This window comes from Hyla sarda, chromosome 1, assembly GCF_029499605.1.
Source record: "Hyla sarda isolate aHylSar1 chromosome 1, aHylSar1.hap1, whole genome shotgun sequence".
Taxonomy (NCBI): Eukaryota; Metazoa; Chordata; class Amphibia; order Anura; family Hylidae; genus Hyla; species Hyla sarda.
In genome coordinates, this window is record NC_079189.1 from 616373957 (window position 1) to 616400220 (window position 26264).

Here is a 26264-nt window from a genome sequence, read left to right on the forward strand (position 1 = left end):
TGTGATATCAAAGGAGAGAACTACAACTCCCAGCATGTCCAGACTATTATGTGATATCAGAGGAGAGAACTACAACTCCCAGCATGTCCAGACTGTTATGTGATATCATAGGAGAGAACTACAACTCCCAGCATGTCCAGACTGTTATTATGTGATATCAGAGGAGAGAACTACAACTCCCAGCATGCCCAGACTTATGTGATATCAAAGGAGAGAACTACAACTCCCAGCATGTCATTATGTGATATCAAAGGAGAGAACTACAACTCCCAGCATCTCTGGCTCCAGCTCTCTCACAGCTGCTGACAATTTATAGAGAACACTTGGAATCCATCTCTTCATCTCCAAAGCTCCGCCCCTTCATGTCACATGACCGTCATCACAGGTCCTTCATCTCCCTCTATGTTCCTTACTTCTGAGCCCCGCCCCCATGTGACGTCATCCCAGGTCCTTCATCCTCTGGCCGGTGTTGTGCTCGGTGTCCCCGCTATTTCCTCCCGCTCTCTCTGGTGTCCCCGTTATTTCCTCCCGCTCTCTCTGGTGTCCCCGCTATTTCCTCCCGCTCTCTCTGGTGTCCCCGCTGTTGTGGTTCCGGTTCTCCGGTAAGCTGATGATATAGATCTGTGCCGGTTTATATATATATATTATAGTCTCCGGTGATGACGTTGTCTCTATGGCTCCTGAGGGCCCCAGGAGATGTATATACACCAGTGTTTCCCACCCAGTGCGCCTCCAGCTGTCCGGGCATGCTGGGAGTTGTAGTTTGGCAGCAGGTCCCCTGGTTGAGAGACATAGGTTTACATGTATATTATATAATGGCGCCGGTGTGGTCTGTGGTTACCATGGAGACGTCCCGCTCCCTCTGATCACATTGACCCTGACATTTTTGCCTTCTCGTTTTCACACTTTCTTCTGCTCATGTCCTCAGTGTGTTCAGTCCTCCCATTATAAATATTATGGGGGTGACATTGTTGAAGCGCTCCAGTAGGCGAAAATTGTCCCCGATGTGTTGCTTCATTAGGCGACAGGTGTCCCCGATGAGATGCTCCAGCAGGCGACAGGCGTCCCCAGATGAGCTGCTCCGACAGGCGTCCCCAGATGAGCTGCTCCGACAGGCGTCCCCAGATGAGCTGCTCCGACAGGCGTCCCCAGATGAGCTGCTCCGGCAGGCGACAGGCATCCCCAGATGAGCTGCTCCGACAGGCGTCCCCAGATGAGCTGCTCCGACAGGCGTCCCCAGATGAGCTGCTCCGACAGGCGTCCCCAGATGAGCTGCTCCGACAGGCGTCCCCAGATGAGCTGCTCCGACAGGCGAAAGGCGTCCCCAGATGAGCTGCTCCGACAGGCGAAAGGCGTCACCAGATGAGCTGCTCCGACAGGCGTCCCCAGATGAGCTGCTCCGACAGGCGTCCCCAGATGAGCTGCTCCGACAGGCGTCCCCAGATGAGCTGCTCCGACAGGCGTCCCCAGATGAGCTGCTCCGACAGGCGTCCCCAGATGAGCTGCTCCGACAGGCGTCCCCAGATGAGCTGCTCCGACAGGCGTCCCCAGATGAGCTGCTCCGACAGGCGAAAGGCTTCCCCAGATGAGCTGCTCCGGCAGGCGAAAGGCGTCACCAGATGAGCTGGAGCGGCAGGCGTCCCCAGATGAGCTGCTCCGGCAGGCGACAGGCGTCCCCAGATGAGCTGCTCCGGCAGGCGACAGGCGTCCGCAGATGAGCTGCTCCGGCAGGCGACAGGCGTCCCCAGATGAGCTGCTCCGGCAGGCGACAGGCGTCCCCAGATGAGCTGCTCCGGCAGGCGACAGGCGTCCCCAGATGAGCTGCTCCGACAGGCGTCCCCAGATGAGCTGCTCCGGCAGGCGAAAGGCGTCACCAGATGAGCTGGAGCGGCAGGCGTCCCCAGATGAGCTGCTCCAGCAGGCGACAGGCGTCCCCAGATGAGCTGCTCCGGCAGGCGACAGGCGTCCCCAGATGAGCTGCTCCGGCAGGCGACAGGCGTCCCAAGATGAGCTGCTCCGGCAGGCGACAGGCGTCCCCAGTAGAGCTGCTCCTACAGGCGTCCCCAGATGAGCTGCTCCGGCAGGCGACAGGCATCCCCAGATGAGCTGCTCCGGCAGGCGACAGGCGTCCCCAGATGAGCTGCTCCGGCAGGCGACAGGCGTCCCCAGATGAGCTGCTCCGGCAGGCGACAGGCGTCCCCAGATGAGCTGCTCCGGCAGGCGACAGGCGTCCCCAGATGAGCTGCTCCGGCAGGCGACAGGCGTCCCCAGATGAGCTGCTCCGGCAGGCGACAGGCGTCCCCAGATGAGCTGCTCCGGCAGGCGACAGGCGTCCCCAGATGAGCTGCTCCGGCAGGCGACAGGCGTCCCCAGATGAGCTGCTCCGGCAGGCGACAGGCGTCCCCAGATGAGCTGCTCCGGCAGGCGACAGGCGTCCCCAGATGAGCTGCTCCGGCAGGCGACAGGCGTCCCCAGATGAGCTGCTCCGGCAGGCGACAGGCGTCCCCAGATGAGCTGCTCCGGCAGGCGACAGGCGTCCCCAGATGAGCTGCTCCGGCAGGCGACAGGCGTCCCCAGATGAGCTGCTCCGGCAGGCGACAGGCGTCCCCAGATGAGCTGCTCCGGCAGGCGACAGGCGTCCCCAGATGAGCTGCTCCGGCAGGCGACAGGCGTCCCCAGATGAGCTGCTCCGGCAGGCGACAGGCGTCCCCAGTAGAGCTGCTCCTACAGGCGTCCCCAGATGAGCTGCTCCGGCAGGCGACAGGCATCCCCAGATGAGCTGCTCCGGCAGGCGACAGGCGTCCCCAGATGAGCTGCTCCGGCAGGCGACAGGCATCCCCAGATGAGCTGCTCCGGCAGGCGACAGGCATCCCCAGATGAGCTGCTCCGGCAGGCGACAGGCGTCCCCAGATGAGCTGCTCCGGCAGGCGACAGGCGTCCCCAGATGAACTGCTCCGACAGGCGTCCCCAGACGAGGTGCTCCGACAGGCGACCCCAGACGAGCTGCTCCGACAGGCGTCCCCAGACGAGCTGCTCCGACAGGCGACCCCAGACGAGCTGCTCCGGCAGGCGAAAGGCGTCACCAGATGAGCTGGAGCGGCAGGCGTCCCCAGATGAGCTGCTCCGGCAGGCGACAGGCGTCCCCAGATGAGCTGCTCCGGCAGGCGACAGGCGTCCGCAGATGAGCTGCTCCGGCAGGCGACAGGCGTCCCCAGATGAGCTGCTCCGGCAGGCGACAGGCGTCCCCAGATGAGCTGCTCCGACAGGCGTCCCCAGATGAGCTGCTCCGGCAGGCGAAAGGCGTCACCAGATGAGCTGGAGCGGCAGGTGTCCCCAGATGAGCTGCTCCGGCAGGCGACAGGCGTCCCCAGATGAGCTGCTCCGGCAGGCGACAGGCGTCCCCAGATGAGCTGCTCCGGCAGGCGACAGGCGTCCCAAGATGAGCTGCTCCGGCAGGCGACAGGCGTCCCCAGTAGAGCTGCTCCTACAGGCGTCCCCAGATGAGCTGCTCCGGCAGGCGACAGGCATCCCCAGATGAGCTGCTCCGGCAGGCGACAGGCGTCCCCAGATGAGCTGCTCCGGCAGGCGACAGGCGTCCCCAGATGAGCTGCTCCGGCAGGCGACAGGCGTCCCCAGATGAGCTGCTCCGGCAGGCGACAGGCGTCCCCAGATGAGCTGCTCCGGCAGGCGACAGGCGTCCCCAGATGAGCTGCTCCGGCAGGCGACAGGCGTCCCCAGATGAGCTGCTCCGGCAGGCGACAGGCGTCCCCAGATGAGCTGCTCCGGCAGGCGACAGGCGTCCCCAGATGAGCTGCTCCGGCAGGCGACAGGCGTCCCCAGATGAGCTGCTCCGGCAGGCGACAGGCGTCCCCAGATGAGCTGCTCCGGCAGGCGACAGGCGTCCCCAGATGAGCTGCTCCGGCAGGCGACAGGCGTCCCCAGATGAGCTGCTCCGGCAGGCGACAGGCGTCCCCAGATGAGCTGCTCCGGCAGGCGACAGGCGTCCCCAGATGAGCTGCTCCGGCAGGCGACAGGCGTCCCCAGTAGAGCTGCTCCTACAGGCGTCCCCAGATGAGCTGCTCCGGCAGGCGACAGGCATCCCCAGATGAGCTGCTCCGGCAGGCGACAGGCGTCCCCAGATGAGCTGCTCCGGCAGGCGACAGGCATCCCCAGATGAGCTGCTCCGGCAGGCGACAGGCATCCCCAGATGAGCTGCTCCGGCAGGCGACAGGCATCCCCAGATGAGCTGCTCCGGCAGGCGACAGGCGTCCCCAGACGAACTGCTCCGACAGGCGTCCCCAGACGAGGTGCTCCGACAGGCGACCCCAGACGAGCTGCTCCGACAGGCGTCCCCAGACGAGCTGCTCCGACAGGCGACCCCAGACGAGCTGCTCCGGCAGGCGACAGGCCTCCCCAGACGAGCTGGTCCGGCAAGCGACAGGCCTCCCCAGACGAGCTGCTCCGGCAGGCGACCCCAGACGAGCTGCTCCGGCAGGCGACCCCAGATGAGCTGCTCCGGCAGGCGACAGGCGTCCCCAGATGAGCTGCTCCGGCAGGCGACAGGCGTCCCCAGACGAGCTGCTCCGACAGGCGTCCCCAGACGAGCTGCTCCGACAGGCGTCCCCAGACGAGCTGCTCCGACAGGCGTCCCCAGACGAGCTGCTCCGACAGGCGTCCCCAGATGAGCTGCTCCGGCAGGCGACAGGCGACCCCAGACGAGCTGCTCCGGCAGGCGACAGGCCTCCCCAGACGAGCTGCTCCGACAGGCGACCCCAGACGAGCTGCTCCCGCAGGCGACAGGCGTCCCCAGACGAGCTGCTGCGACGGGCGTCCCCAGATGAGCTGCAGATTTGTAGGATGTCTTCTCTACTGGATTTAGGCATTCGAGGCACGGATACATCTTCATCCTGTGAAAATGACACCCCCCCCCAACAGATATTCAAAAAGTTGCAAGTGTAAGCAATTTTTAGCCACACAAAAAGTTGTTGCAACTACAACTCCCAGCATGTCCTCACTGGAAGGGCATGCTGTGAGTTGTAGTCCCCGGCCACCCATCTGCCACCTGCCCTCTAGCTGGTTTAACTACAAATTCCAGCATGTCCTTGCTGTAAGGGCATGCTGGGAGTTGTATACTTGCAACAGCTAGCCCCCTAGCTGTTGTGGGACTACAACTCCAAGCTTGCCCTAACAGTGAGGACGTGCTGGCAGTTGTATTCGCAACTGCTAGCGGGCAGGTGGGAGATGCGGGCGGGTGGCTGGGGAGACATTTTAACACCATGGTGCCTCCAGCTGTTGCTAAACTACAGCTTCCATCACGGGAGTTGTAGTTTAGGAACAGCGAGACTCCATCTGATGCCTAACTGGAGGCTCGCTGTTCTTAAATTACAACTCCCATCATTCCCAGCCAGCCAAAGGCTGTCTGGAAATGATGGGGGTATAGTTTAACAACAGCTGGAGGCTCCCTGTTTGGGTCACCCTGCTTTATTGACGTTCTTTCTATCTAGCGGAGAGCGCCATAAATGTACTAACCATTTATTTGTGTTTTTCTTTTCATTTTAGATCTGTGTATCCTGTGGACTACAACGATGAAACACTTTTTTTTTTGGGTTGTTTTTGTTTACTGTTAATAAAATGGTTAAAGGAGTACTCTAGTGCAGAGTATTCCTGCTCCGTCCAGCCCGGGCTGCAAAATAAATGAAAATGAACCATCACTCGCTTCCCTGGGTTCCCGCGGAGCGTCACTACAGCTGATCGGTCCTCCGGTCCATCTCCTTCATACTTCCGGGTGAAACGAAGCGTCACATGGCACTCAGCCTATCGCCGGCCGCTGCGATGTTCCGCCTCGGCCGGCGATAGGCTGAGTGCTATGTGACGCTTCGTTACACCCGGAAGTATGAAGAGGATGGACCGGAGGACCGATCAGCTGTAGTGACGCTCCACGGGAACCCAGGGAGGTGAGTGATGGTTCATTTTCATTTATTTTGCAGCCCGGGCAGGACGGATCAGGTATACTCTGCACTAGTCTACTCCTTTAACGAGGGCTGGTGGGGGAGAGTTTTGTTTTTTGGAATAAAAGTTTTTAAAACGTGTTGTGTTTTTATTTTTTATTTTTTTCTGATTTACTTTACATGCTTAGTAAAGGAAGCCGTCTTACAGACCGAGTCCATTACTAAGCTGGGCTTAGCGTTAGCCCCAATTACAGCTAGCGCTAACCCCCGATTATTACCCCGGTACACACCGCCACAGGGGTTTCGGGAAGACCTGATACCAACAGGCCCACAGCGTCAAACATGGCGCTCTTGGGCCTTGGCGATAACAGTCTGGCGTTTTTTATAGGCTGGGGATGGCCAGTAACAATGGTCCTTGTAACGTCAGGCTGTTGCTGCTTGTTGGTATTTGGCTGAGAAATTTTTTTTTCGGGGAACCCTATGCGTTTTTTTTTTTTCCATAAATAATAACAATGATAATAAAAAGGCATAGTTCCTTGTCTTTCCATTGTCAGCCAGATACCAACAAGCAGCAACAGCCTGATGTTACTAGAGTGGGCGAGGACCATTGTTACTGGCCCTCCCCAGCCTAAATAACGCCAGCCTGTTACCGCCTAGAAGTGCCATTTTTGACCGGGCCTATTGGTATCAGCTCTTCTTGGCACCCCTGTGACGGTAGGTACCGGGGTAATAATTGAGGGTTAACGGTAGCTGTTTTTGGGGCCAAAGCTAAGCCCCATCTTCCACTACTTAGACTGTAAAGTAAATAAAAAAAAAATGTTTAAGAAACTTTTATTCCATAAAACACTCCCCCACAAGCCCTCGTTAACCATTTTATTAACATTAATCCAAAAATAACGCCGGTCACCATTGTCCACCGAATCCGAAGAAGTCCGCTGCATACAGGGATCTGAAATGAGAAGAAAAAAAACACACAAAAAATGGTTTTCCAAAGTGTTTTTTTTTGCTTATGTGACCAAAAGTTATCAACCCCCTGTGATAGTATAATAAATATGTCACATATAATCAAAACCAAAGAAAAAATAAAGATGATTACAGAACTAGATCACCGAAGCAACAATGATAAATGTCCCTCCATGTCTTCCTAATAGTGGACACTAGAGGGGGCTCTTGCGGTCTGGAGGTCTTTGGCTGTGACCCCTGGTTCCTTCTTGATGTCTGATCGTCCTGAATTATCACTATTTGTAAACAATGGGAAGAATTTATCTGTGAGGTTGTATGTGTGACATGATGGGGCCCCTGTATGATTTAGGGCCCCTCTTTCTCTCATAGGTCTCAACAGGACAAGATCCCTCCAGCTGATCCCGTCCTCTCTCCCGCTGCCCCCAGGATGTCCCCGGACAGGACTGATGTGACTACAGGACTATTACACATCACCCTGGAGATCATCCGCCTGCTGACCGGAGAGGTGACTCCTCTAGATTTCTATCATCTTTATTGGATTATAGGGAAGAGAAGACATGATAGGAAGGATCAGCCCCAATATGGGCAGTTACCATGGCAACCAATGGGCCAATAGGAATGTTATAGGAAGGATCAGCCCCAATATGGTCAGTTTCCATGGGAACCAATGGGCCAATAGGAATGTTATAGGAAGGATCAGCCCCAATATGGGCAGTTTCCATGGGAACCAATGGGCCAATAGGAATGTTAAAGGATCAGCCCCAATATGGGCAGTTACCATGGGAACCAATGGACCAATATGAATGTTATAGGAAGGATCAGCCCCAATATGGGCAGTTACCATGGCAACCAATGGGCCAATAGGAATGTTATAGGAAGGATCAGCCCCAATATGGGCAGTTACCATGGCAACCAATGGGCCAATAGGAATGTTATAGGATCAGCCCCAATATGGGCAGTTACCATGGGAACCAATGGGCCAATAGGAATGTTATAGGAACAGCCCCAATATGGGCAGTTACCATGGGAACCAATGGGCCAATAGGAATGTTATAGGAAGGATCAGCCCCAATATGGGCAGTTACCATGGGAACCAATGGGCCAATAGGAATGTTATAGGAAGGATCAGCCCCAATATGGGCAGTTACCATGGGAACCAATGGGCCAATAGGAATGTGGGCGGGTTATACCGAGGAGGAGAGGAGCAGATGGGCGGGTTATACCGAGGAGGAGAGGAGCAGATGGGCGGGTTATACTGAGGAGGAGAGGAGCAGATGGGCGGGTTATACTGAGGAGGAGCAGATGGGCAGGTTATACCGAGGAGGAGAGGAGCAGATGGGCAGGTTATACAGAGGAGCAGATGGGCGGGTTATACTGAGGAGGAGAGGAGCAGATGGGCGGGTTATACCGAGGAGGAGCAGATGGGTGGGTTATACCGAGGAGGAGAGGAGCAGATGGGCAGGTTATACCGAGGAGGAGAGGAGCAGATGGGCAGGTTATACCGAGGAGGAGAGGAGCAGATGGGCAGGTTATACCGAGGAGGAGAGGAGCAGATGGGCAGGTTATACTGAGGAGGAGAGGAGCAGATGGGCGGGTTATACCGAGGAGGAGAGGAGCAGATGGGCGGGTTATACCGAGGAGGAGAGGAGCAGATGGGCAGGTTATACCGAGGAGGAGAGGAGCAGATGGGTGGGTTATACCGAGGAGGAGAGGAGCAGATGGGCGAGTTATACTGAGGAGGAGAGGAGAAGATGGGCGGGTTATACCGAGGAGGAGAGGAGCAGATGGGCGGGTTATACCGAGGAGGAGAGGAGCAGATGGGCGGGTTATACCGAGGAGCAGATGGGCGGGTTATACTGAGGAGGAGAGGAGCAGATGGGTGGGTTATACCGAGGAAAAGAGGAGCAGATGGGCGGGTTATACCGAGGAGGAGAGGAGCAGATGGGTAGGTTAAACTGAGGAGGAGAGGAGCAGATGGGTGGGTTATACCGAGGAGCAGATGGGCGGGTTATACTGAGGAGGAGAGGAGCAGATGGGCGGGTTATACCGAGGAGGAGAGGAGCAGATGGGTGGGTTATACCGAGGAGCAGATGGGCGGGTTATACCGAGAAGGAGAGGAGCAGATGGGCGGGTTATACTGAGGAGGAGAGGAGCAGATGGGCGGGTTATACCGAGGAGGAGAGGAGCAGATGGGCGGGTTATACCGAGGAGGAGAGGAGCAGATGGGTGGGTTATACCGAGGAGCAGATGGGCGGGTTATACCGAGGAGGAGAGGAGCAGATGGGCGGGTTATACCGAGGAGGAGAGGAGCAGATGGGCGGGTTATACCGAGGAGGAGAGGAGCAGATGGGCGGGTTATACCGAGGAGGAAAGGAGCAGATGGGCGGGTTATACCAAGGAGGAGAGGAGCAGATGGGCGGGTTATACCGAGGAGGAGAGGAGCAGATGGGCGGGTTATACCGAGGAGGAGGAGAGGAGCAGATGGGCGGGTTATACCGAGGAGGAGAGGAGCAGATGGGCGGGTTATACCGAGGAGGAGGAGCAGATGGGCGGGTTATACCGAGGAGGAGAGGAGCAGATGGACGGGTTATACCGAGGAGGAGAGGAGCAGATGGGCGGGTTATACTGAGGAGGAGAGGAGCAGATGGGCGGGTTATACCGAGGAGGAGACGAGCAGATGGGCGGGTTATACCGAGGAAGAGAGGAGCAGATGGGCGGGTTATACCGAGGAGGAGAGGAGCAGATGGGCGGGTTATACTGAGGAGGAGAGGAGCAGATGGGCGGGTTATACTGAGGAGGAGAGGAGCAGATGGGCGGGTTATACTGAGGAGGAGAGGAGCAGATGGGTGGGTTCACTTACTTCTCTCCTGAAACAGATGTAAAGGTTTCCAATGGGGTCTCCAGGTAAGGGGAAATCTATATGTAGAGGAAGGAAAGTCTCTACACAGCATAGAGGAGGATTCTTTACTGTAAGAGCAGTGAGACTATGGGGTTCTCCTCCAGAAGAAGGTGTCATTGGGAAATACAAGAGATCAGGAGGGGCCCGATGACTTTCTTCAGTGTAATAATATCGCAGGTTATAGTCATAGATTCTGGAGATGGTCGGTGATCCTGGGATTTATACTGATCACCAGATTTGTGTCTCTCTCCATACACAGGATTATACCATAGTGAGGAAGACATCGGGGGAGTCCGGAGGATGGAGCAGGGGCCCGAACCCCATCGCAGACCCTCCACCTCACTCCATGATACATGAGAGGAACAACAAGAAGATCCTAGAACTCATCAACAAGATGATGGAGCTGCTGATTAGAGAGGTGACCCTGCTGGGACATTATACAGTAATGGAGGGGTCTGGTGATGATTAGAGAGGTGACACTGCTGGACATTATACAGTAATGGAGGGGTCTGGTGATGATTAGAGAGGTGACACTGCTGGGACATTATACAGTAATGGAGGGGTCTGGTGATGATTAGAGAGGTGACCCTGCTGGGACATTATACAGTAATGGAAGGGTCTGGTGATGATTAGAGAGGTGACACTGCTGGGACATTATACAGTAATGGAGGGGTCTGGTGATGATTAGAGAGGTGACACTGCTGGGACATTATACAGTAATGGAGGGGTCTGGTGATGACTGGAGAGGTGACACTGCTGGGACATTATATAGTAATGAAGGGGTCTGGTGAAGACTGGAGAGGTGACACTGCTGGGACATTATACAGTAATGGATGGGTCTGGTGATGACTGGAGGGGTGACACTGCTGGACATTATACAGTAATGGAGGGGTCTGGTGATGATTAGAGAGGTGACACTGCTGGGACATTATACAGTAATGGAGGGGTCTGGTGATGATTAGAGAGGTGACACTGCTGGGACATTATACAATAATGGAGGGGTCTGGTGATGACTGGAGAGGTGACACTGCTGGGACATTATACAGTAATGCAGGGGTCTGGTGATGATTAGAGAGGTGACACTGCTGGGACATTATACAGTAATGGAGGGGTCTGGTGATGATTAGAGAGGTGACACTGCTGGGACATTATACAATAATGGAGGGGTCTGGTGATGACTGGAGAGGTGACACTGATGGGACATTATACAGTAATGGAGGGGTCTGGTGATGACTGGAGAGGTGACACTGCTGGGACATTATACAGTAATGGAGGGGTCTGGTGATGACTGGAGAGGTGACACTGCTGGGACATTATACAGTAATGGAGGGGTCTGGTGATGATTAGAGAGGTGACCCTGCTGGGACATTATACAGTAATGGAGGGGTCTGGTGATGATTAGAGAGGTGACCCTGCTGGGACATTATACAGTAATGGAGGGGTCTGGTGATTACAGGAGAGGTGACACTGCTGGGACATTATACAGTAATGGAGGGGTCTGGTGATGATTAGAGAGGTGACACTGCTGGGACATTATACAGTAATGGAGGGGTCTGGTGATGACTGGAGAGGTGACACTGCTGGGACATTATACAGTAATGGAGGGGTCTGGTGATGACTAGAGAGGTGACACTGCTGGGACATTATACAGTAATGGAGGGGTCTGGTGATGACTGGAGAGGTGACACTGCTGGGACATTATACAGTAATGGAGGGGTCTGGTGATGACTGGAGAGGTGGCACTACTGGGACATTATACAGTAATGGAGGGGTCTGGTGATGACTGGAGAGGTGACACTGCTGGGACATTATACAGTAATGGAGGGGTCTGGTGATGACTGGAGAGGTGACACTGCTGGGACATTATACAGTAATGGAGGGGTCTGGTGATGAATAGAGAGGTGACACTGCTGGGACATTGTACAGTAATGGAGGGGTCTGGTGATGATTAGAGAGGTGACACTGCTGGGATATTATATAGTAATGGATGGGGTCTGGTGATGACTGGAGAGGTGACACTGCTGGGACATTATACAGTAATGGAGGGGTCTGGTGATGATTAGAGAGGTGACACTGCTGGGAATGCTGGGACATTATACAGTAATGGAGGGGTCTGGTGATGACTGGAGAGGTGACACTGCTGGGACATTCTACAGTAATGGAGGGGTCTGGTTATGATTAGAGAGGTGACACTGCTGGGACATTATACAGTAATGGAGGGGTCTGGTGATGATTAGAGAGGTGACACTGCAGGGACATTATACAGTAATGGAGGGGTCTGGTGATGATTAGAGAGGTGACACTGCAGGGACATTATACAGTAATGGAGGGGTCTGGTGATGATTAGAGAGGTGACACTGCTGGGACATTATACAGTAATGGAGGGGTCTGGTGATTAGAGAGGTGACACTGCTGGGACATTATACAGTAATGGAGGGGTCTGGTGATGATTAGAGAGGTGACACTGCTGGGACATTATACAGTAATGGAGGGGTCTGGTGATGATTAGAGAGGTGACACTGCTGGGACATTATACAGTAATGGAGGGGTCTGGTGATGACTGGAGAGGTGACACTGCTGGGACTTTATACAGTAATGGAGGGGTCTGGTGATGACTGGAGAGGTGACACTGCTGGGACATTATACAGTAATGGAGGGGTCTGGTGATGATTAGAGAGGTGACACTGCTGGGACATTATACAGTAATGGAGGGGTCTGGTGATGATTGGAGAGGTGACACTGCTGGGACATTATACAGTAATGGAGGGGTCTGGTGATGATTAGAGAGGTGACACTACTGGGACATTATACAGTAATGGAGAGGTCTGGTGATGATTAGAGAGGTGACACTGCTGGGACATTATACAGTAATGGAGGGGTCTGGTGATGACTGGAGAGGTGACTGCTGGGACATTATACAGTAATGGAGGGGTCTGGTGATGACTGGAGAGGTGACACTGCTGGGACATTATACAGTAATGGAGGGGTCTGGTGATGATTAGAGAGGTGACACTGCTGGGACATTATACAGTAATGGAGGGGTCTGGTGATGATTAGAGAGGTGACACTGCGGGGACATTATATAGTAATGGAGGGGTCTGGTGATGACTTGAGAGGTGACACTGCTGGGACATTATACAGTAATGGAGGGGTCTGGTGATGACGGTATCATTGTGTGTCAGGTTCCTATAAGGTGTCAGGATGTGGCGGTCTATTTCTCCATGGAGGAGTGGGAGTATGTAGAAGGACACAAGGATCTGTACCAGGACATTATGGAGGACCCCCGGCCCCTCACATCACCAGGTAAGAGGAGTCATGTTTAAGCCTTAGAGAAAATGGCAGTAGGCAAGGGAACACTGATAAACAATGTAAAATATTCACCAGGGGGCGCTGTTATAGCAGCTCAGGGATCAGTGCACCTGGGGGTAAAGTAAAACCCCAGTGCACAGACGCCCTCATTAATATAGTAATAAAATGTTATGTTACAGTTGACTACTGTGGTGGTGCAGGGAGCCTCCAGCTGTCATTAGGGGAGGCAAAGATATGATATATAATAGGTTGTGTATTACATCACTGTGTGTATGATATATAATAGGTTGTGTATTACATCACTGTGTGTATGATATATAATAGGTTGTGTATTACATCACTGTGTGTATGATATATAATAGGTCGTGTATTACATCACTGTGTGTATGATATATAATAGGTTGTGTATTACATCACTGTGTGTATGATATATAATTGGTTGTGTATTACATCACTGTGTGTATGATATATAATAGGTCGTGTATTACATCACTGTGTGTATGATATATAATAGGTCGTGTATTACATCACTGTGTGTATGATATATAATAGGTCGTGTATTACATCACTGTGTGTATGATATATAATAGGTTGTGTATTACATCACTGTGTGTATGATATATAATAGGTTGTGTATTACATCACTGTGTGTATGATATATAATTGGTTGTGTATTACATCACTGTGTGTATGATATATAATAGGTTGTGTATTACATCACTGTGTGTATGATATATAATAGGTTGTGTATTACATCACTGTGTGTATGATATATAATAGGTTGTGTATTACATCACTGTTTGTATGATATATAATAGGTCGTGTATTACGTCACTGTGTATGATATATAATAGGTTGTGTATTACATCACTGTTTGTATGATATATAATAGGTCGTGTATTACATCACTGTGTGTATGATATATAATAGGTTGTGTATTACATCACTGTGTGTATGATATATAATAGGTTGTGTATTACGTCACTGTGTATGATATATAATAGGTTGTGTATTACATCACTGTGTGTATGATATATAATAGGTTGTGTATTACATCACTGTGTATGATATATAATAGGTTGTGTATTACATTACTGTGTGTATGATATATAATAGGTCGTGTATTACATCACTGTGTGTATGATATATAATAGGTTGTGTATTACGTCACTGTGTATGATATATAATAGGTTGTGTATTACATCACTGTTGTGTATGATATATATAGGTTGTGTATTACATCACTGTGTATGATATATAATAGGTCGTGTATTACATCACTGTGTGTATGATATATAATAGGTCGTGTATTATGTCACTGTGTGTATGATATATAATAGGTTGTGTATTACATCACTGTGTATGATATATAATAGGTCGTGTATTACATCACTGTGTGTATGATATATAATAGGTCGTGTATTACATCACTGTGTGTATGATATATAATAGGTCGTGTATTACATCACTGTGTGTATGATATATAATAGGTTGTGTATTACATCACTGTGTGTATGATATATAATAGGTTGTGTATTACATCACTGTGTGTATGATATATAATAGGTTGTGTATTACATCACTGTGTGTATGATATATAATAGGTTGTGTATTACATCACTGTGTGTATGATATATAATAGGTTGTGTATTACATCACTGTGTGTATGATATATAATAGGTTGTGTATTACATCACTGTGTGTATGATATATAATAGGTTGTGTATTACATCACTGTGTGTATGATATATAATAGTTGTGTATTACATCACTGTGTATATGATATATAATAGGTTGTGTATTACATCACTGTGTATGATATATAATAGGTCGTGTATTACATCACTGTGTGTATGATATATAATAGGTTGTGTATTACGTCACTGTGTGTATGATATATAATAGGTTGTGTATTACATCACTGTGTATATGATATATAATAGGTTGTGTATTACATCACTGTGTATGATATATAATAGGTTGTGTATTACGTCACTGTGTGTATGATATATAATAGGTTGTGTATTACATCACTGTGTGTATGATATATAATAGGTTATGTATTACATCACTATGTGTATGATATATAATAGGTTGTGTATTACATCACTGTGTATGATATATAATAGGTTGTGTATTACATCACTGTGTATGATATATAATAGGTTGTGTATTACATCACTGTGTGTATGATATATAATAGGTTGTGTATTACATCACTGTGTGTATGATATATAATAGGTTGTGTATTACATCACTGTGTGTATGATATATAATAGGTTGTGTATTACATCACTGTGTATGATATATAATAGGTCGTGTCATTACGTCACTGTGTATGATATATAATAGGTTGTGTATTACATCACTGTGTGTATGATATATAATAGGTTGTGTATTACATCACTGTGTATGATATATAATAGGTTGTGTATTACATCACTGTGTGTATGATATATAATAGGTCGTGTATTACGTCACTGTGTATGATATATAATAGGTCGTGTATTACATCACTGTGTATGATATATAATAGGTTGTGTATTACATCACTGTGTGTATGATATATAATAGGTTGTGTATTACATCACTGTGTGTATGATATATAATAGGTTGTGTATTACATCACTGTATGATAATATAATAGGTTGTGTATTACGTCACTGTGTGTATGATATATAATAGGTCGTGTATTATGTCACTGTGTGTATGATATATAATAGGTTGTGTATTACATCACTGTGTGTATGATATATAATAGGTTGTGTATTACATCACTGTGTGTATGATATATAATAGGTTGTGTATTACATCACTGTGTGTATGATATATAATAGGTCGTGTATTACATCACTGTGTATGATATATAATAGGTTGTGTATTACATCACTGTGTGTATGATATATAATAGGTTGTGTATTACATCACTGTGTGTATGATATATAATAGGTGTGTATTACATCACTGTGTATGATATATAATAGGTCTGTGTATTACATCACTGTGTGTATGATATATAATAGGTCGTGTATTACGTCACTGTGTGTATGATATATAATAGGTCGTGTATTACATCACTGTGTGTATGATATATAATAGGTTGTGTATTACATCACTGTGTGTATGATATATAATAGGTTGTGTATTACATCACTGTGTGTATGATATATAATAGGTCGTGTATTACATCACTGTGTGTATGATATATAATAGGTTGTGTATTACAGTCACTGTGTATGATATATAATAGGTCGTGTATTACATCACTGTGTGTATGATATATAATAGGTTGTGTATTACATCACTGTGTATATGATATATAATAGGTTGTGTATTACATCACTGTGTGTATGATATATAATAGGTTGTGTATTACATCACTGTGTGTATGATATATAATAGGTTGTGTATTACATCACTGTGTGTATGATATATAATAGGTTGTGTATTACATCACTTGTGTATGATATATAATAGGTTGTGTATTACATCACTGTGTGTATGATATAATAGGTCGTGTATTACATCACTGTGTGTATGATATATAATAGGTTGTGTATTACATCACTGTGTATGATATATAATAGGTTCGTGTATTACATCACTGTGTGTATGATATATAATAGGTTGTGTATTATCACTGTGTGTATGATATATAATAGGTTGTGTATTACATCACTGTGTGTATGATATATAATAGGTTGTGTATTACATCACTGTGTATATGATATATAATAGGTTGTGTATTACATCACTGTGTGTATGATATATAATAGGTTGTGTATTACATCACTGTGTGTATGATATATAATAGGTTGTGTATTACATCACTGTGTATTGATATATAATAGGTTGTGTATTACATCACTGTGTGTATGATATATAATAGGTTGTGTATTACATCACTGTGTGTATGATATATAATAGGTTGTGTATTACATCACTGTGTGTATGATATATAATAGGTTGTGTATTACATCACTGTGTTAGTATGATATATAATAGGTCGTGTATTACATCACTGTGTGTATGATATATAATAGGTTTGTGTATTACATCACTGTGTTATGATATATAATAGGTTGTGTATTACATCACTGTGTGTATGATATATAATAGGTCGTGTATTACATCACTGTGTGTATGATATATAATAGGTTGTGTATTACATCACTGTGTGTATTGGATATATAATAGGTTGTGTATTACATCACTGTGTGTATGATATATAATAGGTTGTGTATTACATCACTGTGTATATGATATATAATAGTGTTGTGTATTACATCACTGTGTTATATGGATATATAATAGGTTGTGTAGTTACATCACTGTGTGTATGATATATAATAGGTTGTTGTATTACATCACTGTGTGTATGGATATATAATAGGGTTGTGTATTACATCACTGTGTATATGAATATATAATAGGTCGTGTATGTACATCACTGTGTGTATGATATAGGTAATATGTGTATATGATATATAATAGGTTGTGTATTACATCACTGTGTGTATGATATATAATAGGTTGTGTATTACATCACTGTGTGTATGATATATAATAGGTTGTGTATTACATCACTGTGTATATGATATATAATAGGTTGTGTATTACATCACTAAGTGTATGATATATAATAGGTTGTGTATTACATTACTGTGTGTATGATATATAATAGGTTGTGTATTACATCACTGTGTATATGATATATAATAGGTTGTGTATTACATCACTGTGTATGATATATAATAGGTTGTATATTACATCACTGTGTGTATGATATATAATAGGTTGTGTATTATGTCACTGTGTGTATGATATATAATAGGTCGTGTATTACATCACTGTGTGTTATGTCGCGCTCAGATGGATCCAGTAGAGATAAGTCCCAGTTCTTATTATCAATCACCTCTGAGGACGTCACGTCTGTGCCGAAACATGTTGGGAGGGGGGGGGGGGGGGGGGCATTGTGATTGCATTTTAAGTTCAGCACAAGTACCATCCTCTAGGGTCGCCTCTGAGCTACCATGAGCATAATATGATAGGTGCCTAATAGTGCTGGGTTTTTAACTTTCACTTTCTGTTGCTCACTATTATAATTTAGAAATTCATGTTAAGTTTTAATTATTTATAGTGAGGGATAAAAAAGTTGACATTAATACTCAGTCTTTATGATCAATTGCTGTGTGACTGATTGGCTGAGGCTGCACACACCCCTCCCAGTTCTCAGCAGTAAAGGGAGAATGAGTCATCAGTGCTGGGCAGAAACCATGTGGTCTGTGTCTCTTAGGAGGGTGGGGGCTGCTTTCAGAGAGGGATTTGGACAGAGTGGATGGCTAGATGATGTCATTTCCTTACTTCATGCATATAAGCGACAACTAAAAGAGGGGAGACTGCTCTATATAGATAATAAATTATATTTAGACAATTAAATAGGTTGGTGAGAGGGAAAGGATGGGCTATGGGTTTAGTTCCCCAGAGTACCCCTTTAATAAACTGCATGTGTGTTTCTAGCCTGATAACAATGTTTAAAATCACCAAATCCATTTTAATCTTACAGAAAATCCCTTTGAGCAAAACGTCTTGTTCTCACTGGATTATAAAGAAGAAGATGAAGATATCACGCGGCAAAACCTCATTTCCCTTAATGTCCATCCAGGACATCCCAGCACAGATCTAGCCTATAATAATCCTAACCATGAGGAACCTTCTCCCGATCAGTCACAGATTGTTACCGCCAGTACAAGTCAAAGTCAAGGGGAAGGGTCTCATCAGTTTGCAATAAGTCCTGGCCCTATTATACGGGAGAAGCCATATTCATGTTCAGAGTGTGAGAAATGTTTTATAGATAAATCAAGTCTTTTTAGACACGTGAGAATTCACACAAGAGAGAAGCTGTATTCGTGCCCAACCTGTGGGAAATGTTTCGGACATAAATCGGCTCTTGTTATACATGAGAGAATTCACACAGGGGAGAAGCCGTATCCTTGTTCAGAATGCGGTAAATGCTTTACACATAGATCAAATCTTGTTTTACATGAGAGAACTCACACAGGTGAGAAACCATTTTCGTGTTCGCAATGTGGGAAGAGCTTCGCACGAAGATTGCAGCTGGTTATACACAAGAGAAGTCACACAGGTGAGAAGATTTATTCATGTTCAGAATGTGGGAAATGTTTTTCAGATAAATCATATCTTGTTGTTCATGCGAGAAGTCACACGGGAGAGACGCCATATTCTTGTCCGGAATGTGGGAGGGGCTTTTCAGGGAAAGCAGGTCTTGTCAGACATGTAAGAAGTCACACAGAAGAGCGGCCGTATTCATGTTCAGAGTGTGAGAAATGTTTTATAGATAAATCAAGTCTTCTTAGTCACATGAGAAGTCACACAAGAGAGAAGCCGTATTCGTGCCCAACCTGTGGGAAATGTTTCACACATAAATCAGCTTTTGTTATACATGAGAGAACTCACACAGGGGAGAAGCCGTATCCTTGTTCAGAATGCGGGAAATGCTTTACACATAAATCAAATCTTGTTTTACATGAGAGAACTCACACAGGTGAAAAACCATTTTCGTGTTCGCGATGCGGGAAGAGCTTTGCGCGAAGATCGCAGCTGGTTAAACACGAGAGAAGTCACACAGGTGAGAAGATTTATTCGTGTTCGGAATGTGGGAAATGTTTTTCAGATAAATCCTCTCTTGTTATTCATGCGAGAAGTCACACTGGAGAGACGCCATATTCTTGTCCAGAATGTGGGAAGGGCTTTACAGGCAAAGCGAGTCTTGTAAGACATGTGAGAATTCACACAGAAGAGCGGCCGTATTCATGTTCAGAGTGTGGGAAAGATTTTAGACGTAGGTCAAATCTGGCTGTTCATAAGAGAATTCACACTAGAAAGGGACTGTATTCGTGTCCAGAATGCGCGGAAAGCTTTACAGATCAATTGCATCTTGATTGTCATGAGAGAACTCACACAGGAGATAAGCCATATATATGTTCAGAATGTGGGAAATGTTTTGCAAGTAAATCAGTTTTTACTGTACATGAGAGAAGTCACACAGGAGAGAAGCCATAGTAGTGTTCAGAATATGGGGAATGCTTTATTACTAAAACCAAACAAATTGAGTCATTAGATAAGTCACACAAAAATGCCCTTTCCGTGTTCTTAGTGTGGGAACTGTTTTACAACTAATTCACAAGAGAATCCACACTTGGGAGAAGCCATTCTCATGTTCAGAATGTGAGAAGTGTTTTGTGGACAAGTCAGCCCTTGTTAAACATCAGAGAACTCACATGGGAGAGAAGCCATATTCATGTTCAGAATGTGGGAAATGTTACACTACGAATGCCAAACTAAAGGATCATCAGAGAAGACACACAGAGGAGAGCCTGTTTTAATGAGAGATATATGGGAAATGTTTTATAAGGAAATAAATTAGGAAACTCCTCTAAGAATTTACATAGAATTATCCTGTGATTTATATTGTTTGGAATGTGAAAAACGTTATAAAAATATAAAAAATAAAGACGAAGTTTTATAAGACCTTAAACTGACAATATTATGGAGAATGATCCCGAGGTCTATTTACCGGAGATCATCTGTGACCAATAATCATGGGGGAAATGGATTGTGGGTAATAAATACTATGATAAGAAATGAGTCACTGCCAGCTTTACTGCTTATTCCTATCTTCATAAAATTGATGGAGCTGAACAAAAAAAAAAAACGAATTGAAAGAATTTATTTTCAAAAATATCCGATTTTTCCACAGAAGAAAATTTCATTAGTATATTTAAAGAGATAACTGTAATCTGTGGTCCTGGCGGTGGGATATGTGCTCGAATTTCGCGACTGCTTCTGATCCTGTGACTTGCTGCTCATTGAGATCTGGAGACGGATTTGCTGGAAGTCCCAGGCACTTCCAGCACCTATCCTGTGGGAATTCCGGTCCCCGCCGCTAGCCGGTTGGGGACCGGACCGGGATGCCTGCTGAAATCATTCAGCAGGCATCCCGGCACATCGCCCAGGGGGGTCCTGAGACCCCCCTATGTCGGCGATCGCAGAAAATCGCATGTCAATTCAGACATGCGATTTTCTGCTATTGCGGGCTGATCGGGTCTCTGGTGAGAGAAAATAGGGATGATCGGAGCTGTCAGTGACAGCCCCGATCATCCTGAGGGTTAGGAGCGAGGTCGCAGTGCTGTGATCTCCTTCTATCCCCTGACATTGGTCAGAACTGATTCTGACCAATGGCAGCGCAGGACAGTGGGTTGCCATGGCAACCCCCCGTTCTGCCCACCCCAGGATGTCGTGGGGAGAAGATGGAGGCCGGTACCTCCAAAGGCTGTCTGGGCATGCTGGAAGTTGTAGTTTTGCAACATCTGGAGGGTCACAGTTTGGAGACCACTGTTACAGTGGTGCCCAAACGGTAGCCCTCCAGATGTTTCCAAACTACAACTCTCAGCATGCCTAGACTGCCCAGGCATGCTGGGAGTTGTAGTTCTGTAACATCTGTCCCTTCAGATTTTGCAATTTTCATGACATTTTTGAAAATTGGAGCATGGAGCAAAGTTCGCTCTGTGCATCGGATGTCTGGGGTGCCGCAGCCGAGATTGTGGGGGTCTTCAGCAGCGGGACCCCCGCGATCAGACATTTTATCATAAGATGTCTAGGGGTGGAGTACACCTTTAAAGGCAATTTGTGGTCGGGGCTACATCAACATGTTCGTAGTCCTAAACACCAACTGCACCTATTAAAGAGGGCAAAACCCCAGAGAAATGTAACATTGTGTCATGCCTATTGAGACGCCATGTTGCTGATGGGTGAGAGCTTAGCCAAAAATTCCCATACACTACGGTTTTAGGTCCGGTCACAAAACCGGATAGGGGGCAGAGATGAGCCGACCGGAGTCAATGTCTGACTCTGGTCGGGTCATTAAAGTCAATGGAGTATGGCGCCGGTCCGGCTGGGGTACAGAAGCGCGCGGTTTTCCCCTCCCCCAGCCGGATCCGGCAACCGTGGTGTGAATCCAGCCTTACGTAAGCCCTAAACTAATCCTGGCGGCCAGGTGTAGCAAATTGCATAAGTATTAAATGTAACTAGAGTAAAGTGGCTTAAATATACTTTGGCTGCAACCTGTTAACTGGGGGGCCAAATCCCAAATTGACAGGACAGTAACACAAAAAAGCAAACTCAATTATGCTATCCTATCCCATTATGCACAACCAAAACCGACAGTAGCTGCAAGACCAGTATCGTTGCGAACTTGAATTTACGACTAGTTTAACCGCTATCGAAGCCTGTAGTCGTGCCTGGACTTAACAGAAACCTTTCAACATACCCAATAATTCTGCTGTTTGTACTAACAAGACTGCATTACTAGGAATATCTTTGCACGCTTTAGACGTGACAGAACATAACCACAAGCCAAGCAAGTTACCCAATGATGCAACTGTCTGGGCCAACAAGTATACATAACTAATAATATTGCGCCAACTTGAAAACGTGACAGGGTGCAACCATGAGTGATCTGTACACGTGACAGTTCATAACCCAAAGCCAAGCCATATATATCCCATAATATGATTATCTGAGCCAGTAAATATGCATGACTAATAATATTATCGCCATCCTTACAACGTAACAGGTTGTAACCATGATTGAACTATAGACGTGACAGATCATAAACCAAAACCAAGCCATGTATCCCATAATATAACTATCTGAGCCAATAAGTATTCATGACTAATAGTGTTATCGTCAACCTGAAAACATGACAGGTTGTAATGATGCATGACCTGTAGACGTGACAGATCATAGACAAAAGCCAAGCCATGTCTTCCATTATATGAGCCAACAAGTAAGCATGACTAATAGTCCTGTCCCCAACCAAAAAATGTGACTGTTAGTAACCGTACTTGACCTATGGGCGTGATAGGCCATGACCGAAACAAAGCAAGTATCCAGTAACATGACAGTATGATCCAACAATTATACATAACTAATAATATTGTCACCAACCTGAATAAGATGACAGGCCATAACTGTAAATAACCTGTAGGCATGACAGGTCTATCCAAACAACAATATGCAAAAGTATAACCATCTGATCCAAATAACTATACACAACAAACACTATCCTCGCCAACCTGAATAACGTGACAGGCTATAACCATAAATAACCTGTAGACGTGACAGGTCTATCCAAACAACATATCCAAAAGTATAACCATCTGATCCAAATAACTATACGCAACAAACACTATCCTCGCCAACCTGAATAACGTGACAGGCTATAACCATAAATAACCTGTAGACGTGACAGGTCTATCCAAACAACATATCCAAAAGTATAACCATCTGATCCAAATAACTATACGCAACAAACACTATCCTCGCCAACCTGAATAACGTGACAGGCTATAACCATAAATAACCTGTAGACGTGACAGGTCTATCCAAACAACATATCCAAAAGTATAACCATCTGATCCAAATAACTATACGCAACAAACACTATCCTCGCCAACCTGAATAACGTGACAGGCTATAACCATAAATAACCTGTAGACGTGACAGGTCTATCCAAGCAACATATACCAAAAGTATAACCATCTGATCCAAATAACTACGCAACAAACACTATCCTCGCCAACCTGAATAACGTGACAGGCTATAACCATAAATAACCTGTAGGCGTGACAGGTCTATCCAAACAACATATCCAAAAGTATAACCATCTGATCCAAATAACTATACGCAACAAACACTATCCTCGCCAACCTGAATAATGTGACAGGCTATAACCATAAATAACCTGTAGACGTGACAGGTCTATCCAAACAACATATCCAAAAGTATAACCATCTGATCCAAATAACTATACGCAACAAACACTATCCTCGCCAACCTGAATAACGTGACAGGCTATAACCATAAATAACCTGTAGATGTGACAGGTCTATCCAAACAACATATCCAAAAGTATAACCATCTGATCCAAATAACTATACGCAACAAACACTATCCTTGCCAACCTGAATAACGTGACAGGCTATAACCATAAATAACCTGTAGATGTGACAGGTCTATCCAAACAACATATCCAAAAGTATAACCATCTGATCCAAATAACTATACGCAACAAACACTATCCTCGCCAACCTGAATAACGTGACAGGCTATAACCATAAATAACCTGTAGATGTGACAGGTCTATCCAAACAACATATCCAAAAGTATAACCATCTGATCCAAATAACTATACGCAACAAACACTATCCTCGCCAACCTGAATAACGTGACAGGTAGCGACCTTAACAACACTGAAATAAGGAATGTCAGATAACATGATGCACCGTATGTATGTAAAAGCACAGTATATGAGCTCTAGTAGCATAAAGGACACTATCAGCTACAATACCTTTCAAGGACAGTATACAAACTGTAACAACATGTAACAATGCCAAATATCGGCTATAATAGAAACATGAAACACAGAGTATGAATTATCGTAATGTAAATGCAGACTGTCCATTATATTAACGCCCCAAATCTCATCGATGAAGCACCCGATGGCAGCTAAAATAATGTAATGCCCTGAATATTGGCTATTGTATCGTAATGCACTGAATAGTAACATAAGAGACTGAATATAACCTATAGTAACACAAAGCATCAAATATGAACTAAAGCAACATAAATTACCAAATATCAGCTATAGTAACATAGAATACAATGATCCCTCAACTTACTATGGCCTCAACATACAATGTACTGACTGGTGTCTGGTAGCGCCCCCTACAGTACAGGGAGGTATTACATGTTCTGTACTCTTTACCTGTATTACTGAAGTGTATACACTGACTGGTGTCTGGTAGCTCCCCCTACAGTACAGGGAGGTATTACATGTTCTGTACTCTTTACCTGTATTACTGAAGTGTATGCACTGACTGGTGTCTGGTAGTGCCCCCTACAGTACAGGGAGGTATTACATGTTCTGTACTCCTTACCTGTATTACTGAAGTGTATGCACTGACTGGTGTCTGGTAGTGCCCCCTACAGTACAGGGAGGTATTACATGTTCTGTACTCCTTACCTGTATTACTGAAGTGTATGCACTGACTGGTGTCTGGTAGCTCCCCCTACAGTACAGGGAGGTATTACATGTTCTGTACTCCTTACCTGTATTACTGAAGTGTATGCACTGACTGGTGTCTGGTAGCGCCCCCTACAGTACAGGGAGGTATTACATGTTCTGTACTCTTTACCTGTATTACTGAAGTGTCTGCACTGACTGGTGTCTGGTAGCGCCCCCTACAGTACAGGGAGGTATTACATGTTCTGTACTACTCTTTACCTGTATTACTGAAGTGTATACACTTACTGGTGTCTGGTAGCGCCTCCTACAGTACAGGGAGGTATTACATGTTCTGTACTACTCTTTACCTGTATTACTGAAGTGTATGCACTGACTGGTGTCTGGTAGTGCCCCCTACAGTACAGGGAGGTATTACATGTTCTGTACTCTTTACCTGTATTACTGAAGTGTATGCACTGACTGGTGTCTGGTAGCGCCCCCTACAGTACAGGGAGGTATTACATGTTCTGTACTCTTTACCTGTATTACTGAAGTGTATGCACTGACTGGTGTCTGGTAGCACCGCCTACAGTACAGGGAGGTATTACATGTTCTGTACTCTTTACCTGTATTACTGAAGTGTATGTACTGACTGGTGTCTGGTAGTGCCCCCTACAGTACAGGGAGGTATTACATGTTCTGTACTCTTTACCTGTATTACTGAAGTGTATGCACTGACTGGAGTCTGGTAGTGCCCCCTACAGTACAGGGAGGTATTACATGTTCTGTACTCTTTACCTGTATTACTGAAGTGTATGCACTGACTGGTGTCTGGTAGCGCCCCCTACAGTACAGGGAGGTATTACATGTTCTGTACTCTTTATCTGTATTACTGAAGTGTATGCACTGACTGGTGTCTGGTAGTGCCCCCTACAGTACAGGGAGGTATTACATGTTCTGTATTATTTATCTGTATTACTGAAGTGTATACACTGACTGGTGTCTGGTAGCGCCCCCTACAGTACAGGGAGGTATTACATGTTCTGTACTCTTTACG

General features: G+C 46.5%; 1 protein-coding gene across 6 annotated transcripts in view; it reads left to right on the forward strand.

Moving 5' to 3' along the window:
* Nucleotides 1–388: 388 nt before the first annotated feature.
* LOC130299201 (gastrula zinc finger protein XlCGF26.1-like) overlaps nucleotides 389–26264 on the forward strand; it is a 40514-nt gene continuing 14638 nt past the window's right edge. Inside the window, exons 1-5 of one of the 6 annotated variants that reach the window (XM_056551404.1) lie at nucleotides 389–602; nucleotides 7281–7416; nucleotides 10070–10228; nucleotides 12993–13113; nucleotides 18686–20939. In XM_056551404.1, coding sequence (XP_056407379.1) covers nucleotides 403–602; nucleotides 7281–7416; nucleotides 10070–10228; nucleotides 12993–13113; nucleotides 18686–20202 — 2133 coding nt within the window. In that variant the 5' untranslated portion in view covers nucleotides 389–402 and the 3' untranslated portion in view covers nucleotides 20203–20939. Of the gene's footprint in view, nucleotides 603–654; nucleotides 699–6764; nucleotides 7193–7260; nucleotides 7417–10069; nucleotides 10229–12992; nucleotides 13114–18685; nucleotides 20940–26264 lie in introns of those variants that run through there. The other 5 variants (XM_056551407.1, XM_056551406.1, XM_056551405.1 and 2 more) reach the window with 5 other exon arrangements.